General features: G+C 43.3%; 1 protein-coding gene across 4 annotated transcripts in view; it reads right to left on the bottom strand.

Moving 5' to 3' along the window:
- Positions 1–17,462, bottom strand: part of REEP1 (receptor accessory protein 1) — a 65,900-nt gene that overhangs the window by 36,220 nt on the left and 12,218 nt on the right. For all 4 annotated transcript variants that reach the window (XM_063401418.1, XM_063401417.1, XM_063401416.1 and 1 more), the window contains exon 2: positions 2,258–2,330. In XM_063401418.1, coding sequence (XP_063257488.1) covers positions 2,258–2,330 — 73 coding nt within the window. The remainder of the gene's footprint in view (positions 1–2,257; positions 2,331–17,462) is intronic.

Genomic DNA, 17,462 nt, shown 5'->3' with positions numbered 1-17,462 from the left:
CAGCGACAAGGGCAAGAGTTTAAATCCCTTGCCTGGGGCTTAGGGAGAAGTGTTTTACCTCACCCTGGTACTGAGAGCATGTGCTGTGCTGTCTCTGCTCAACTAGGGAAACTCCACTTTCATGGGTGATGGTTTCCTTTGGGGTGACTGCAAGAGAGTCTTTGGGGATGGTGACCTGCTCAGATGAACTGTAGTACCTCAAGTAATTCAAGAATTTGGGAATTTTTGTCACTGAGCACTAAATGGCATCTAAAAGCAAAGCTCAGCTATTCTGAAGTATGTAATGTTGGTTCTTCTTAGGATGGAAAAAGATGGTGAAACAAAGGTTGTTAATTTAACTGACAACTGTTGTTTAATTAGGTGCATTTGAAAATGGAGTTCCCTAAGCAGCTTTGCTGGAATATTAGCAAGCTTAAGGAAGTAAAATCCATTAAAATCCATGAATTTGAGAATGGGACCATGTTAATTAAGGCTGGTGCAACTGCAATAGTCTAAAGAAAGGTTGGAGGGAAAAGAGTACAAGAGGGATACCTACACTAGGTGCTGCTCTGGGGAAAGGAAGATGGAGGCATCAATAAATCTGGATTTCACCAGCTTGGAAATGATATCCCCATTTTCTCCCTGATACAGTGGGGACAGTACTAATAGTCTCCACCTCCCTGTAGGTACTGGAATTATTCCCTGATAACCTGTCACTCTGCTACATAACTGCTCTCCTGGGATCCAATTTATGTGCATATTTATATTTATATGTGGTGTTACAGCAATAATGGCACTGCCAAATGCCTGAGAGCATCATCTTCCTGGTACAGCTTCTGCCAGACTTTTTATGTAACTGTGACTCCTCAGAGCCTCAGTGCCAACATGGCTCTCTCAGTTAGACATTACTGCCAGCAAAACTTTTAAACACAAACCAAGACCTGGTGTGGATGGCCTTGGATCAGCTTAAAACATTCATCAAAATTACTATTACCAAGCAGAATAAAATTACTTCAGAGTGATATAAGTTTTGATTAATAAGTGAAGGTTCCTCCTGTGTCAGTGTGAATTATTATTTCATTTATATGTATTTTAATCAGGCCTTAATGGATACATTGCCACAACTGCTATGCTAAACTGAAATCAATTGTAAGGGCAGAGCAGGTCTTAGATCAGCTGTCCTCACTTTTGCGTCACAACCACAAGTGCCTGATGTGACTTCCTCTTTTACAACTAAATTTCCAACAGGAACTGGACCCTTCAACAAAATCCCTTCCAGAAAGGGACTATGGAAATGTTAAGTATCAGTGGCAGACACTGCTTGGAGATGCTTGTGCACATCTTCAGCATTTTCAAGCAAAGAGGCCCTGAGAAGCACAGCTGTGCAAGGGCTGCAGAGACATTTTGCCTTAAGTATCTGCTGTGTTCTGTAACATTTATGATTCTCAAAATACCCAAAAACATTTTCTGAAGGAGGAAAACTATAAACAAAACCCTTAGCAGCCACAGTGAGTCCCAGATTGAGTTTGCACTAAAGATTTAATGGGATAGACATCTATGCTGTTATCCAGATGAGAAAATGGGCTTGTTATCCCTGGGATCTTGAGAGGATTGAAGAGTCAAGATCTGGAGGATGAGCTGTTCAGTGAAGTTAAACGAGCTCAGGTTGTGAAGGGCACTACAAATCCTACAGGACCCCAACAGCATCCAAGTACTTTTGATTCTCTCTCGTTTCACTTTCCCTGCTGGCCCCATATGCCTTTAGAAACCAGGGCCCAGGGAAGATTTTTCAGCAAAAAGGAAAAAGAGAGCACATCCAGCTGCCAGATCTGCCTGTAAATAGGTCGCCCTGCAAGGAAGGATGTTCCTGTCTGAGGATTCAGTCGTATGTACTTCGAGTTGCCTCCTCTTATCCTTGTTTTGAATGAGCAGTTAAAGCTTCAAGGCTTTTTGAAAAGGCTTTGATTTATGCTGCTCTTCAGAAACAAAGAAGAGCACACAAAGCTCTGGATGCCAAATGCCTTTTAAGTCGGTGGTATATCTCACCACCAGAGGAAGAGTACACATTTGTCAAGGAGCACATCAGCTCTGCACTGGAGCCAGAAGCACAAACCCAAGTCTCATTTGTGCCCAGCAATCAACCAGTCCACCTTGAGGCCAGTCTGCCCCTTGCTCTGCTTTATGAGCTTTCCCAGAATACTGGCAACACCTTTCCAGTGTGGTGAGGAGCAATCTTAGAAAACAACCCCCCAGCACAGCCACAAACCTCATTACTCACATATTCTTTGATGTCCTTTGATTTCACGGCTTTGTAAGAATAATACGCGGGGTAAAGTGTTCCAAATATAAGCCTGGAAAACACAAACAAACAATAAATGGATTAAATTGATTTCCTGTCACAGAGAAAGATTTTTTTTTTCTCCTCTTGTGTTTTAAATGTGGTTTCTGCACTGGTAGAAAGTGTTAGGATTTGATTTAAGCTTGAATGCACTAAGTATAGTACAGGAGTGGTTTTGCATCACTGAATTCAGAGCAAGTATTGCCAGTGACTTGAATGAAGAGCAGAGATTCAAGCTGATTTTCCTTTTGCAATGGTTCCCAAAGCTTTACCCTATGAGTTACACACAAAACAAAATAATAAAACCAAACAAAAAAGGGCCACCACCACACTTTCAAAAGGAAATTAAAAATCTGATCTTGAAACAATCTAGTGCGACAACAGGAATATGGGAGTATTGCTTTCAGAGAGAGAATTATTTGTCTAAAAATCCTTCCACCTCTATTCAGTACTCTGAAAAGCTGGCAGATGACAAAGCAGGATCCAGCTTCTGCTGGTGCAAGGGTTTAGCTGCCTTATCCTACATTAAACCTGGTATAGGGAAGAACCGTGCACTGTTCAGTAAAGTCAATTTGGGCTCATGAAAGGAGGAGGAATCTGCCCACCAAGATATGCCAACCTGATCAGGCCTAAAAATCCCAGCTCTGCTGTTCTTTCAGATAGCTTCCTTTCATTTTCAAGTCTGAAATGGATGCTGTCAGCTTCAAGATTTCATGTAAAAAAGAAACACGGGCCTGCAAGTTAAAAATAACACTACTGAGAAAAAAAAAACCTGGAGAATTTTTTAGACTAGGTTATCTCTGCATCACTGCCTACATGCTTATTCACTTGGATTATTCTGGACGTAAGCATAGGCTTGTCAAAACCACTTTGCCCTGCCCAGGTTTCAGTCAGTTTTATTCAGTGCAGGAGGATGATGTTGCAAAGTCTAAATTTAATAGATTGCAGGGTAATGTTTATTGGCTTGCATCTTTCCATTGAAGCTTTTGCTTTAAATTCATACAACTGTTTCCTCTGCTCCTGGGAATGAAAATGATCAATGTTTCAATCCCTAATTGTGGAGCCACACGGACCTGCAGTCATCTTTTTCCACGCTGCCAGCAGTGACTGAGTGCCGTGGGACTCGTAATTACAGTCAAGTCCATTACGTGCAGAAGACATTAAAAATTAACACTCTGGGATATGGTGCACCATCGTACTTCCCGGAGCTCCAGAAGGTATTTATGAAAGAATGGGGTGAGCCAGCAAACATCTTGATTTCCAAGCAGTGACCAAAGGCAATTTGCCTGCTATTCATCATGCTCACTGTAGCATGGCTTAGCAGAACCTGAAGCACAATGCAGACTTCAGAAAAGCAGCTACTGAGCAAGGAGATTCAACATTTTACAGAGGCTTCACACTGGTTTCAAAAAGCTTTGCTGGAAACAGTCAGCTCCAAACCTATTTCACTCAGAGAGGCTTGTGCTGTCTGCAAGGATCAGATACAAACACTCAGAAAGATTCTGGGAAACCAAAAGCATTTTTGTCCCTTGCAGTATCCCACCAAACAGCAACATGGGTTAAGGCAAGGATGAACACACAGACAATGGCTTGATCCTGTTCTCACTGAGGCTAATAACAAATGTTCTGAGTTCAGTGGTAGTAGGACCTAATCCAAAGAAGGTAGAGTTCACAAAAGGAAGAAAGCTATAACATTCAGAAAATAACAGCTGAGCACACAAAAAATATTTTTGGCTCTCCTTATAAAAAGCACTGCAATGCTGTTCTTCCTTCTTGGCCTAGGCTCATTGCTATCTCACACTTTTATTTCCTGCAAATAATCACAGAATGATTGATATTCATTTCCTCAGTTTGTGCTGGTAACAGAAAGTCACTGGATCTTTAAGAAGCAAATGGTTTATAGGAATACCAGAAAATAATTAGTCGCAGACAATAAATACTTGGGAAAAAATCCTGGGAGGGAAGGAAATTGCAATAATTTTGCATGTGTAGAGCAAGAGACAGTTAATAATCTCCCTAAACTAGGGATTAAGTTCCACAGATTTGCCTTGCAGTCTATTGTGTACATATATGGACATTTATTACTGCTGTGGTTTACCAGACTGAAAACTGTTTTAAGGAATGTTGGAAGCCAGTCTTGTCACTGCTGTGGTTTACTAAGTGCCTAGGGGTCACTTAAGCTCTGGGCACAATCTACAAATGGAAGACAAAAGATGTTTGGGCATTTCTATAAAGCATATTCAGAGTTTTAAAGACAAATACTTGCATATAGGGATATTTCAAAAAGTCTTTTGAAATTACTGTCTTCACTTGGCTTTGGATCAGGGTTGAGTATAATTGATTTAATTCAACCACACACATCAATCCTCCATTTCTTCTCTCAGTTCCTCTGCCCTTCTGAAGACAATAATTCTCACTTCCCCCTCAATCAAGCCTCCTGCGTAATTAAAGTTATTGTTGATTCCTGCCTTCCTTCATCTCCACGCTCAGACTGTTGCCAAATCACTCCTTCTGCACGCTATACACAAACCTGAGGCTGATCCTTTGCCCCTCCTTTGACCCTTGAAAGCCATAAAGTCTTTCCTTGTCCAAGCCTCCTTTCCACCTCCTTTGTGTGGTCTCTCCCCGACCTGGATGCACCAGTATTTAAACCCCTCTCTCCTGTCCCCATCACCCCTGCTCCCAGCCTAGCAAGCTGAAATAACACATTTTTGCTTTCCATGCCTGAAAAGCGTTGTTCCTAACCAGTGTTGGTTTTATCTTTTATCTTTTATCACATCCTACCTCAGTCCCATCTCCCCTTTAATGAAATGGCTGCAATGCCACCACCCTCGTCCTCTGCTGTTTTCTGCATTTTCTGCATATTCTCCCACACCCTGGAGCTCCTGTGCTCCTTGGTCCCCCCCTGCACATCAGTCCATTGCCTCCAAAACAAGCTGTTCCCTGGCAGTCACCCTGACAGCCCCCAGTTTGAGAGACAGCAGCCCAAGCCACACCAATTCCAACCACATCATTCCCCAGTCCTCCTCATCTCTATATTTTTCTCCTGCAACACTTCTGATGTTCTTTGAACGAGATCACAGGACCTTTAGCTTTCTTCCCACATCCCCAAAATCACAGGACTGCCCCTCAGTTCCCTCCCACAGCTGCCAGCTGATCTGGGACTCAGATGTGCTGTGATTCCCTTTGTGTTACAGGTACTGTCTGTCTGCCTGGTGCTGGCCAGCCAAATTAATGACCTACCTATGGAGTCAGCACTGCAGCTTTTACCTCTTGGCAGACAGTGCTATAAAACCATCTCCTATCCAGCAGCTAATTCTTAGCAATAAAGTAGGAAATTTATATTTGACACCTTTCTGACCCATCTATTTTGGCCACAATTACTTTGCAGATCCAAAAGTTTTGCAGCAGTGGAAAAACAGACAACTTAAGTCTCATTTCCTTAGGAAACCAGAGTCAACCCACTCCCCACCCATTTCCATCTTTCAAAGCCTCTTTGAATATGTACCCAGGAAAGCCTTGGCCCTTTTACCTTCTGGGCAGAAGCAGATATCCTGATCGTCAAACCTCTCGGAGCCTGATGTAGAGTAGTTGCTACATTTAAACCTGCAGAAATGTTCCATAGTCTGGGCTAAAGCAAGCACACACCCTCAGGATATAGAGAGAGGCAAGGAAGTGGTGACATCCATCAGTGAGTTAGGAAAAACCCACTTGCAGCACTAAACAAACAACCACAACAGCCTGACAGCTCCTACACTGCTCCGTGATGGAGGTCTACACCAATTACAATCACCTTGAAAAAGGACAAAGCAGCAGCTGTAAAGAAACCACTGAAGAGTCAAATAATTGTGCAACAGGAGGCAAAAAATCTAAGTAAAAGGTTAGCTGCCTAAAGAATAGGATAAGGATTAATGCTGAAAATCCTATAATCCTATTAGGCACCTCAGCAGCATCAATCCCCAGTCTGGATCATTACATTTGCTTCCGGTCACTCTTTGTCAAAAGGGAGACACAAAGGCAGGAGGGGAAAGAGAAAGACAGGGAAAGTGGAAGTGCACTGGGGAGGATCCATAAAAGGGACTGTAAGGGCTGTAATTGTTTCTTTTGCAGCAAAGACAAATAACTGAGGTTATTTACTCCTCCTGATGCAGTGTAAGGGGATGCTCAACTCAGTAAAGAGAACAAAGGCAAAAGGAGGGGAGAAACCCCCTCTATCACCAGGAGGTATTATGTGGAATGGATGAACTGCATTTATTAATATAATTACATTACATAGGACTTGGGTTTGAGTTTCATTATTCAAGTTTACCATTAAATGACACAGGAAAGGATGAAGCTTCCCATATTGTGGGTTTTCCTGATTGTCAGGGGAATAGTAAAGCAATTGAACTCTTGGCTCCTCTTTAGCAAACCCTGTCATATTCCAGGGGAGCAGCTGCATCATCACCAAAGCTCCTTCTGTCTCCACTTAGCAGGACAGCCACAGTCAGACCTGGCTATTACATCCTTCTGTTCCTTCTGTGGATGTGCTGGAGCAGTGGTCCGACCTCACAGAGCACAGGCTATCCCAGATGTGACAGTATTCCTGACAGAATCTAGGCTACAGCCCGGGGAACAGCCTCAGAGCTGCTACCATCACCAGGGAGGGTCCCACAGGACAACTTGAGCTCTGATTTGGTGATGCTGCTTTCCTCATGGAAAAGTCATTTACCCACAAAATTAACTCTCATGCTCCATAAAGTAGTCACTGAAATAAATGGAAAGGCTCTTAGTGATTCTCAGGAGTTCTTGCCAGCACTCAGGTTACCTCCAGAAACGCCTGCACATCCACTCCCTTGGGCATTTTTAACCACAGAGATATTTTCTGGATGGTAACCTGCTGTTACAAATATACCAGCACGGGCTGTCTACATCCCAAGCCATCCAAGTTTTGCTCCTCTAGTTACCATGCCACCAGCAGTGTTTGGGCTGCCCAAACACTTAGAACATTGTACTACCACAACACAAATAGAACAGCCCTTATTTTGCCCATGAATAACTGATGTTCCCATTTCTTCGGCACACAGCAGCCAGGATGGCAACTTCTGTTCACAGGGATGAACATATTTAGGAATCATTGAGATATTTCCTATTTTCTCAGCGTGTTCACTGGCTAGTGTGTGCTCTTACACAGAGAGCAGAAGCTGAGCTGTCACCATGCCAGCATTCCTCAGTGATACCACCAAGAAGGGTGCCAATAGGTTTGTGTTCCTTATTATCAGTCCTAATTAATGTTCACACAGTGCCACAGATTAAAAATAAACTACACTGCCTTTGCACTGAAGGTTCCCAGTTGAAATTCAGCAGTCAGAAACATGAAAATAAGCAGTGCACAAGATCAGGGTAAGGGTTAATTTGAGTCTCTGGACAGGCCAAATGCCTGATATTCAAGAAGGGGCTGGAGTGGAGGAAGCACCAGCTGCAGAGGAGGTTCTGGGCTATATTCCCTAGGAGGTGGCTCCTGCAAATTCTTTGCGGTCACTGTGCAGCAGAATGGTGGCTCCAGGAAGTCGGGAACTTGCCTGTTCACCCTCAGGGTGACAGCTGACACCATCCCCACCTTGGGCCCCAAGAGATGTGGATACCTGACCATGCCAGACTGACATCCTGATACACTCTGAGAATACTCATGACAAAAATACCTCTCAAGGAAAGTGCTGGGTCCTGATACCCCTGAGACAGATTAGGCTCACTTCAAACTCCACTTGCAACTTGAGTCAAACATCCTTATGGGGTTGGTTCAGTGCCCAATGACAACCATGCAGGTGTGCCCATGTCACTTAGCCAATCATGCACTGCTTTTCCAGGTAAGGCTCCACTTGCACAGCTACCCAGCATATCCCTCTGCTTTGGGAAACATTCCTCTGCACCTCCTTGGTGACTTGCTTAGCTCTTCTGACCTGCCAAGACCACGTCCTCACATCTGCACTTCCAAACTCCACACACACCCACACCAAGGAAGAAGGAAGACCCAGGAAAGCTCTGTATCTAACACAAAGATGCTCTGCTTTCCATCCAGATCCACCTGTGACTTCTCAGCCAGGTTACTGCAGAAGCAAAGTGAAACTTCATCTTGGTTAATGTAACCTAACGGCTGCTGAAGCCCAATCACTCCTCCCAGCATGACTGCAGGGCACAGGGATGCCCAACTGGCCTTCCAGCAGAAACAGCAAGTCAAGGACTGTCCTGGATGCTTCTGATTTCAGCATCTTCATCGTCCCAAAGCGGCACATATTCCTCTCCAGTTGACATGACCCTTTTTTGTTTTCCTCAGCCAGGGCACTCCTCACACAGGAGCTGGCAGATGGCCAGGAACAACAGGTGAAGAAACACAGCAGTGGGGATGGGTGGAGAAACTGGCCTTGATGAGCCTGGAGCTGTCACGCAACCACACTTGGGTCACAACAACCCCATGCATTTGGGGCAGGGTGGTCTGAGAGGCTGCTCAGCAGAAAGAGACCTGGGGGTGCTGGTTAACAACCAGCTGGGAATGAGCCAGCAGTGTGCCCAGGTGGGCAAGAAGGCAAATGGAATTCTGGCCTGTATCAGCAACAGTGTGGCCAGCAATTCCAGGGAAGTGACTGTCCCCCTGTGCTGGGCATTGGTGAAGACACATCTCAAGTGCTGTGCTCAGTTTTGAGCCCATCACTTCTAAAAGGATGTTGAAGTGCTGGAGCATGTGCAGAGAAGTGCAACAAAGCTGGTGAAAGGCTTAGAAGACATGTTCTATGAGGAGCAGCTCAGGGAACTTGGGTTGTTTAGTGTGGAGAAAGAGAAGGCTCAAAGAGACCTCACTGCTCTTTAGAACTGGCAGGAGGTTGTAGTGAGGTGGGGTTGGTCTCTTCTGCTGTGTCTACAGTGAAAGGATGAGAGAAAATGGCTTTAAGTGGCACCAGTGGAGTTCAGATTAGATATTTAAAAAATTCACTTGAAGAGTGGTTAGGAATTGGAATAAGTTGCCCAAGGAAGTGGTGAGTCACCATCTCTGGAAGTGTTCAAGAGGTGTCTGGATGTGGCACTTGTGGAGACAGTTTGGAGGTGAGTGTGGTTGTGCAGTTGGACTGGATGATCTTGAAGGTCTCTTTCAACCTCAATGATTCTGTGAACTATTACATTGTTCACACTGAAATCCTAAATTCAGACTGTCTAAACAAGATAAACTTGTCCCCACTGTTCCCTTTTCTACACTTCCTGTTACAGGAAGAAGATAGAAATGCTAAAAAGCTGATGGAGAGACCTTGTTAAATATTGGGATTGTTACGATAATGCATGTGATGCCTACTAAAGCCTGACATTCCTAGAAAAAGTACCAGCAGTGAAGGGTCTTCCCAGGGTTATGTTTATATGGCTACTCTTGAGTATCATATTTAAAGTCCACTCAAGATTAGGCAGGTACTTAACCCTTCCCAGGGTTGTTGTTCCAGACTCTCTTCAAACTCAGGCAGAATTCCATCAATTTACACTCGAGCCAAGGCTTTAAAGTTCTCTTTCCAGTCCTTCAGAACAGAGAATGCCTGAGTAGCTGCTATAAAAATACCCCACAGCTCTGCAGCTATTTTAGGAAGCAAAGTCCTTGCAGGTAGAGGTTTACTAAGCTGGTCTGTTCTACTTCACGCTGCCTACAGCGGAGCTGCCGGGCACAGAGCGCTGATGAGAGAGAGGAATTTGTTGTCACCCAGACAATTTTTGAAAGGGGGTCTGTGCGGAGAGGGCGTGGGGCTGGTGTGGGGCCTGTGAGAAGCTGCAGTCAACACAAACTCTGTTTGTGGCACACCCCGAGAGGCTCAGAGCAGCTGCCTGTCACAGATAGCATTCCCTGGGCCCTGCCAGAGGCATTTCTGCTGCCGCTGCTCCTCCCTGCTCTGCGCTCCAGCTCGGCAGCAGCGCAGGAGAAAGCAGCCCACGGCACCGAGCTCGCCCCCAGCGCTGCACAGCCCACGGCTTCATCACCCTTTTGGGGAAGAAGAAGTAATTAATCCAAGGGCGATACTGAGAGCAATAAAATCTGTGCCTTTTAGAGAAGAAAACATTCCTGTCGTGTGACCGGGTCAGATCTTCAGCCAGCTCCACAAAGGCAGGGCTCAGGGTCTGTGTGCCCTGATGTTTCCCCTATCAGTACTGACAGTGAATTCCGGCTTTGAAAGCTTTGGGGTTTTTTCAAAGACAAATAAATGGCATTTTGAAAACTAAATGGTATGTTTCAGATGGGAAGGGCTGCTTTCCCTGACTCTGGAGAGGGGGATGTTTTTGTGGGAAAAGGTTTTTTTAGAAGCAGTGATATTATATTCCAGAGATGACAGTTGGTCCAAAATCTGCATTGTGAGTTAGCCTACAGATTTATGGTAGATTTATTTTATTATATGAAAAGGAACAGAACCTAACCTAACTAATATAACCTAACCAAACTATTTTCTAGGCTAAAAAAAAGGTAGAAAATATGAATTGCTTGTCAACAGAGAAGCTCCGCATTATTTTCATAGAAAACCACATTATGTTGCAAGTAGTATTTTGGAATTATTTTGACTGATACTATGTGAATCATCTTTTAGGAAGCGTAACCACATACAGAAATCTTAATTGAGAGCATAATCCTACTACATTCTCTGTATCTGAAAACTCAGTTCAGGTTATGGAAGACTTCCACCATCAAACCATAAGTGCTACCACTGTCTGAGGAAGTGGCAAGAAACAAAAACCTCCTGTTCATCAACCCCTCACTGAAAGACAGTTTTAAACTTCTTGTGGTGTACTCACGGGACATAAAACAGGAATAAAAAATTAAATGAAACTATAACACATCCAAATCAATTGCAATATAACCTCCTTAGAGTATTGTTACTTCAGCTTCCCAGGGACAGAACATTACTAGAAGTGCTTAACTAAATGCAAAGAATATTTCAGCTCAGTGTAATTTCAAAATTAAACCAGAAGATCTCTTTGGCCCAAATATTCAGCTAAAGCAATGAAAAATATTGACTTTCCATGGATTACCAGTGATGCAATCCACTGTAACAAATCCAGTCCCAGGGTTGCTGTGAGTGCCTCTGGGTCTTGGAGCTCTCCAGAAGCTTTCAGAGGAGGACAGAGACCCAGGGTAGATCTCTCCACTAGCCAAGGGGAGCAGTTTGGTACAGAAAAAGCTCTCAGGTCATCAAGCTCTCCACGGCAAGCTTGATGCAAAACAGCCTGAGGTGAAATCTTACTGCTGTTCCAATCCCCCTGCCGTGGGCAGGGCCACCTTCCACTAGTATGGTGCATATGGTAAATTAACAGTAAACAGCATAACTCCTTCCATCAGGAACTGACTTCTTTACATCTCTGAAGACTCCTGAATATTAATCAGAAAAACCAGAAGACCAAACATTTTGAGGGATGAGACTCACTGAAAAACAAGTGGGACCCAACTCAGTCGTAACCTCCAGTTCCAGAGCCAATATTTACCTTCTAGTTAAGTAAACAAACAAACAACCCCCCATCTTTAAAACATTTCTTCTCATTTTGATAACATATTCCAAAGGAGGATTTCAAAGTGCAATATAAATATTATTCACGTGAATATCGAAGTTGGTGGTATTACTTCTGATTTCTGATTATTTCTATTTCATTAATGGTTTATGTCTACTTATATGATAAGAAAGTGAGATATTAAATTCATACAGGAAGAATCATATCAGAACATGAACAGTTCCCAGTTTTCAACTCCAGTTTTAAAGCAAGAGTGTAGGAAAGCGAAGGCAAGATGATTCTACAGGTAATTTCAGAATACTCAGCCCAGCTCCATGCTTTGGTTAGAATGTCACATGCTAAATATAACAGCTGCAAAATTGCAGGGAGTTCACAGGCCATGCAGACCAAGTTTCTCTTTCTAGCCCACAGACACAGATTGGTATTTCTTCTGGGTACTAGAAACATCTCAGGGAGTGGCTGGACACCTGCTTTCTTACTAGGACCTGCATAACTTTTATTTTAAAACAAAGGAAAACAAGAAACTGTCATACAGCTTGAAAAACAGGGACTTCTAGTCTTTTCTCACAGGTATTTGACTAGGGTTTCTGGTTGAAATTAATAGAGTTCTTTCCTCCAGGGTCTTTTCTGATTTCATTCATCCTTTTTAATCCCTCCATTTGATACAGCTAAGAACAGCATTGTAATGAAATGCATGGTGCAACTGAGATAAACATGAAGGCAGAGATCTCCAGCTGGAGCTGAACTGATACAGAGCAGCCTCCAGTCTAACCCAGACACAAGGGAGAGGAAAGCAGAAGGAAACACGCCTCTGTTCTGAAGCCATGGACCACTAATGAATAATCAATCAGGTCTGCTGGCTACACCTCTGAATTCAGCTTCAACTACCAGGACAACTCTTTGCCTCTAATTAAAATAAATTAGAAGAAAAATGACCATTTAGTGGCTAATCCTAAATCATAGTGTTAGGATAAGTGGTACAAAACAGCAGCTGGGAGAGCCTAATTAATACCCTGACCTGGCACCTCTCAGGGCTGTCCCAGGGTAGCATTGGCCCCACGGGAGTGACACCCATTGTGACACCCTAATGGGAGAGGCTCCCCAGAGCACTTCACAGGCTGGGGGTGGTTTGTAACTACAGGGGTATGGGACTCATTATGGGATGCATGGGCACACAGTGGACTTGGGCTCACACACGGAATGAAGAGCACACCAAAACGACACCACAGTGGCACTTCTTGTTTCACATCTTCTCCTTCACATCCTCACCCACAACAGTCACGATGTAAAGTATCTCCTGAACCTCTGAAGTTCTCCTGGAGAATAAATGGGACAGCCAGCATGCAGCCCTCTGGCTTCTGAGCTTCCATTGATAATGCTCACTGCAGAGCAAGAGCACTTCCTCCAGGGCTGAATCTGGAGGAACCAGACTCACCCAGGAACGAAGGGGCAGCACCAATCCCCTGCCAGAGATAAATCAGGAGCCCCAGGCCCTGTCCAGTCAAATTTTTCAGTATCTTCATCTCTGGACTCCTATTCATGTTTGCTTACCCTTGCTTTGAAGAATTCTTTTCTTTATATATAATCAGAATTTCCTTTGCTGTAACTTGTTTCCATTGCCTCTCCCCCTTTTGCTGAGCCTCCACAAAAAGCCTTCTCTGTAACAATCCTTCACATTTTTAAAGACAGCAATGACATCTCCCCTTTGCAATTTCTTATTAAGGCTGAACAAACATCCCACTCATCTGTCCTGGTGCACCATGCACTCCAACCCTCCTCCACTGGACTCATTGCTGCCAGGGCTCTCCTTTTAGCAGGGAAACTCAAATGGGATACTCTGCTCCAGCCAGCAACTGTGACATCCCCTCACAGTTGTGAAATAGAGGGGAACAATCACTTTCTTCAACGTGCTGGATATAATCTTACTAATCCAACCCTGTGTCGAGAACTGGAAGAGAACAGCACCACATCACTCCTATGATCAGAGGTACAGCAGTGCCAGGGATCCACTCCCTGAATGATGAGGAGATTCTTCCTTGCTGCTTGGAGAACCTTCTTCCTCAGCCCCACCACACCCTTCCCTTTGCAACTGGTGCTGTCCCCAAGGAGCTAAGCTGGGGAATATCTACCTGATTGCCACGGGAAGCATGTGAAAAAGAGCACCACACTGTCCTAACTCTGGAGCTTAACACAGAATGGGTGCTGTTAGCACAGCTTCTAAAAGAGAGGTAGGGAGATGAAATTAATATTTACAAACTGTGCTCTAATTTTCTGCTTAGTCATTTTCGGTGAGCTAGAGGAACAGCTAGATTTCCCTTATCTCTACAGCCACATACTCCCATACAAGGCTTTGTGTCATTAACTGTGCAGCTTACTGTAATGGTTTTATGGTAATGTTGTTGCATGGTCTATTCTTGCACAAAGCCATGAGTAGAGAGGCCATTATCAGCTTATTTACCCCTATGCCAAACACCATGGCCCACGGCACATATTTAGAGATAAAATGACACATCCTTTCTTCTGCTGGGGCTGGGAACCTCACAGGGAAAGTAAATTACCCATACACGCTAATAGTCATGCTATGATCATTTTTAAAAGGATCAGGGGCTGCAAAACCTTGATCAAGCTAAAATTGATTTAAAGGGCTTTCTTAAATGACAATCTCCTCCAGAGCCCCTAAACTCATCCTTTAGAAGTTGGAGAACTGTATTTTCAGGTTAAATGAAGAAAGATTAAATGAAACTGATCCTATGAAAAGTTACATTCAGCACCGTTGAAGGGTTGACCTATGTTAGTAACAGGACAATTACGCATGCTAGGGTCCAGGAATTTTTAATTTTTCTGATCTAATCATTCTAAAAGGCTTTTCAGGACTGTACCTGAGGACGCAGCAGTACCCTAGGCACAGAAATACCAGCATCTCTGTAAGTCTTCACCATCTTCCATTAGTTCTCCTCAAGTCTTTGAAAAAAGCTGAGTTCTCAGATCTCCTTTGCACATTTTGGTTCCACATCAGCCCAGCTGAGCATTCCCGTGGTTGGACATACATCATGCAGGGTTGACACACAAAAGCTGCATCTGTTGTGCCTTTAACTTGCTTGGGCTGGGCAGGATATTGTCACTGTTTCTGGCTCAGAGCATACCAGCACACAGTGTGGGTGGGCTAAGATACCCCAGGTGGAGATTCTGTTGCCCAGCATCCAAAATTCTTGCCCATCCCCTCAGTAACACTTGCATACTGCCCAGAACTGCAGCTGAAGTTAAATGTTTCTGAGTTGCAGTTCACTTTGCAGGTGCATGGGACAGATACAACTCAGGCAATTTGTACAGAGCATTCTAAAATATCTTTGGGTTTGCTCAACAAAGAGTATATATGTACAAGTGTATATGCATCAAGTCAGAAATACTGGAACTTAGACACAGTTCTTTAGCCAGTCTGGGATATTTCTTAAAATGCAAGGCTTCTCTTCTGAACTTTGAAATCTTTCTACATCCATTTAACTTTCCAACCTCATGATTCATCTCATAACTGAATATACTTCTGCTACAAAAACGTAAGTCCTTCCCTATTCCAACCAAATAATTTTATCTTTATAAGTACCTCCAAGTTTTGTATTCCTTGAACAATATTCAATTTCTTTTTATTTTCCAGTCTTACCATGGCTTCTCCCTGAAGCTTAGCAGGTTAAAACACTTTCCTGTTACACCAGACTAGATTTCACTCCCTGTAATATTCTAGTAAGTGAAGTTTGGATCTTTAACTAAAGGTAAGAGAGAGAAAGGGATTTCTTTTTATTTCCACTGATTTTTGCAGCACAACTACTATTCACTTACATTTTTTTTAACAACCACCTATTACCTAAAGTGCAGGCAAGACTCACTAGTGAGGACAAGTGTCTGTGAAGCATTTCATGGCACAGCAGCTCATGTTGAGAGCTTTACAGTGACATCTGACAATTTGAGATTTTGGACAAATAGATACCTAGGGTAAAAACTTTCAGAGAAGGATGAGATGACAGATATCTCCACATTCCATTGAGCATGCTGGAAAAGAAATGGCTTTCACCACTGCAAATCAGCAGCTTGGTGACAGCCCAGGCAGTGTGAGATCTAGAAAGAGAAGTCGCAGTTTCCAGGCACTGCTTCTGTGCCACCCCCATCATCACAGAGTGAGACAATCTCACTGGGAGCACATCTTAGCATTTCCCACATTTACTCATTTATTCTCGTCAGGTGATTTCTTGGAAGCAATTACAGGAACATTTCCATTCAAAATAAAGTATCAGACAATAGTTTCTCAGAAAAGAGCATGCACACAGCCTTGAAGGTTCAGAGTACAAATTAAAATATCTGATGCCCATAGATATATGTGATACATGCACATATTATAGAAGCTGGGATTTAAAAACCAGTTTCATAATTTGATGAAGACATCAGGGTTTTTTAATGCCTGAAGACAGCAGTATTGCTATCCAGATCCTCAGTCCTCCTTCTGAAAGATGTCATGGTCCCATTTGCATTCAATTTTGATCTCTTCCAGACTTCTCATATGTCTCTGAATTTCAGGCTTTAGCTGAGAGCCTTAAAAAGTAAAAGGGATAAGCCATGCCACTCTCTTCTATTCTGCATTTCCCCAAACACAAATGTGTTCAGATCAAAGCCTATAACACAGGCACAGCCCCATTCCTGAGGAATACCACTTTGTCTCAGGCTTGGGTGAGGAGCCAGTGCATTGCACAATTCTGAAAGGAAAAGCCTTTGCCTCTTTTCTTTCTTTTGGCTTAGCGACTTCACCTCTCTTCCATCCTCACCTTCCCTCTCACACATATACCTTTCTGCTGGCAGCTACTCAAAATATAAAATAAAATATAAACTGAGGCTTAGGAGCCAGATGGAGACTTCACAGAAATAACTTGAGAGGAAAGCAAAGGGGAAGACAGCCAATTCTTCAAGGACCATTTCAGAGATTTTTAAATAAGCAGCTGCTTGAGAAGGCAGCTTGTACTTTTTGTGGGAATGCTCACACTGCATGCTATCCTATGTATGCTTTTTCATCATTTTTTATTCATTAATACTGCTGGTTTAAATGCCACAGTCCAGTGTTTGTTCTCTTCCCCAGACAAGGGGATTCACACAGAAAAATGACAATGTTGCAAGTGCCACACTAAATAAAGCATTGCTCTTTTGAAATGAAATGGTTAAACTGTTTCAAACACATGTAGCTGTATAAAATGTGTCTGGAGAATTGAATTTACACAGACTTCAGCCATTTATGGCCTGACTGCCCAGAGTGAGGTTTCTTGGTTTCAAGAATATACATAAATTATAATAGTGTTTGAATAGGGACCTGATTTGTTACAGCCACATATCTGCAAACCTCAGCAGAATAATAATTGACAAAAAATGCTGAGCTATTCCAGTGGCTGTATATCACATCTGAGTGCAAAAACCTCAGGACACACTATATCAAAGAGATGAAAAATATCTCATCTATAAGTCAATCCTTGGGGGTGGGGGGTATGATTTTGCAGAATGGGTTTACATGAGATTAAATATGAATTAACACACACTACGTGGAAAGCAGACTGGTTCACTTTCAAGTACCATGCAAAATCAGGCACAGTATTTATAAACTTAAAAT

Source organism: Prinia subflava, chromosome 7 (assembly GCF_021018805.1).
Source record: "Prinia subflava isolate CZ2003 ecotype Zambia chromosome 7, Cam_Psub_1.2, whole genome shotgun sequence".
Lineage (NCBI taxonomy): Eukaryota > Metazoa > Chordata > Aves > Passeriformes > Cisticolidae > Prinia > Prinia subflava.
This window is presented reverse-complemented; position numbering and strand designations above follow the sequence as displayed.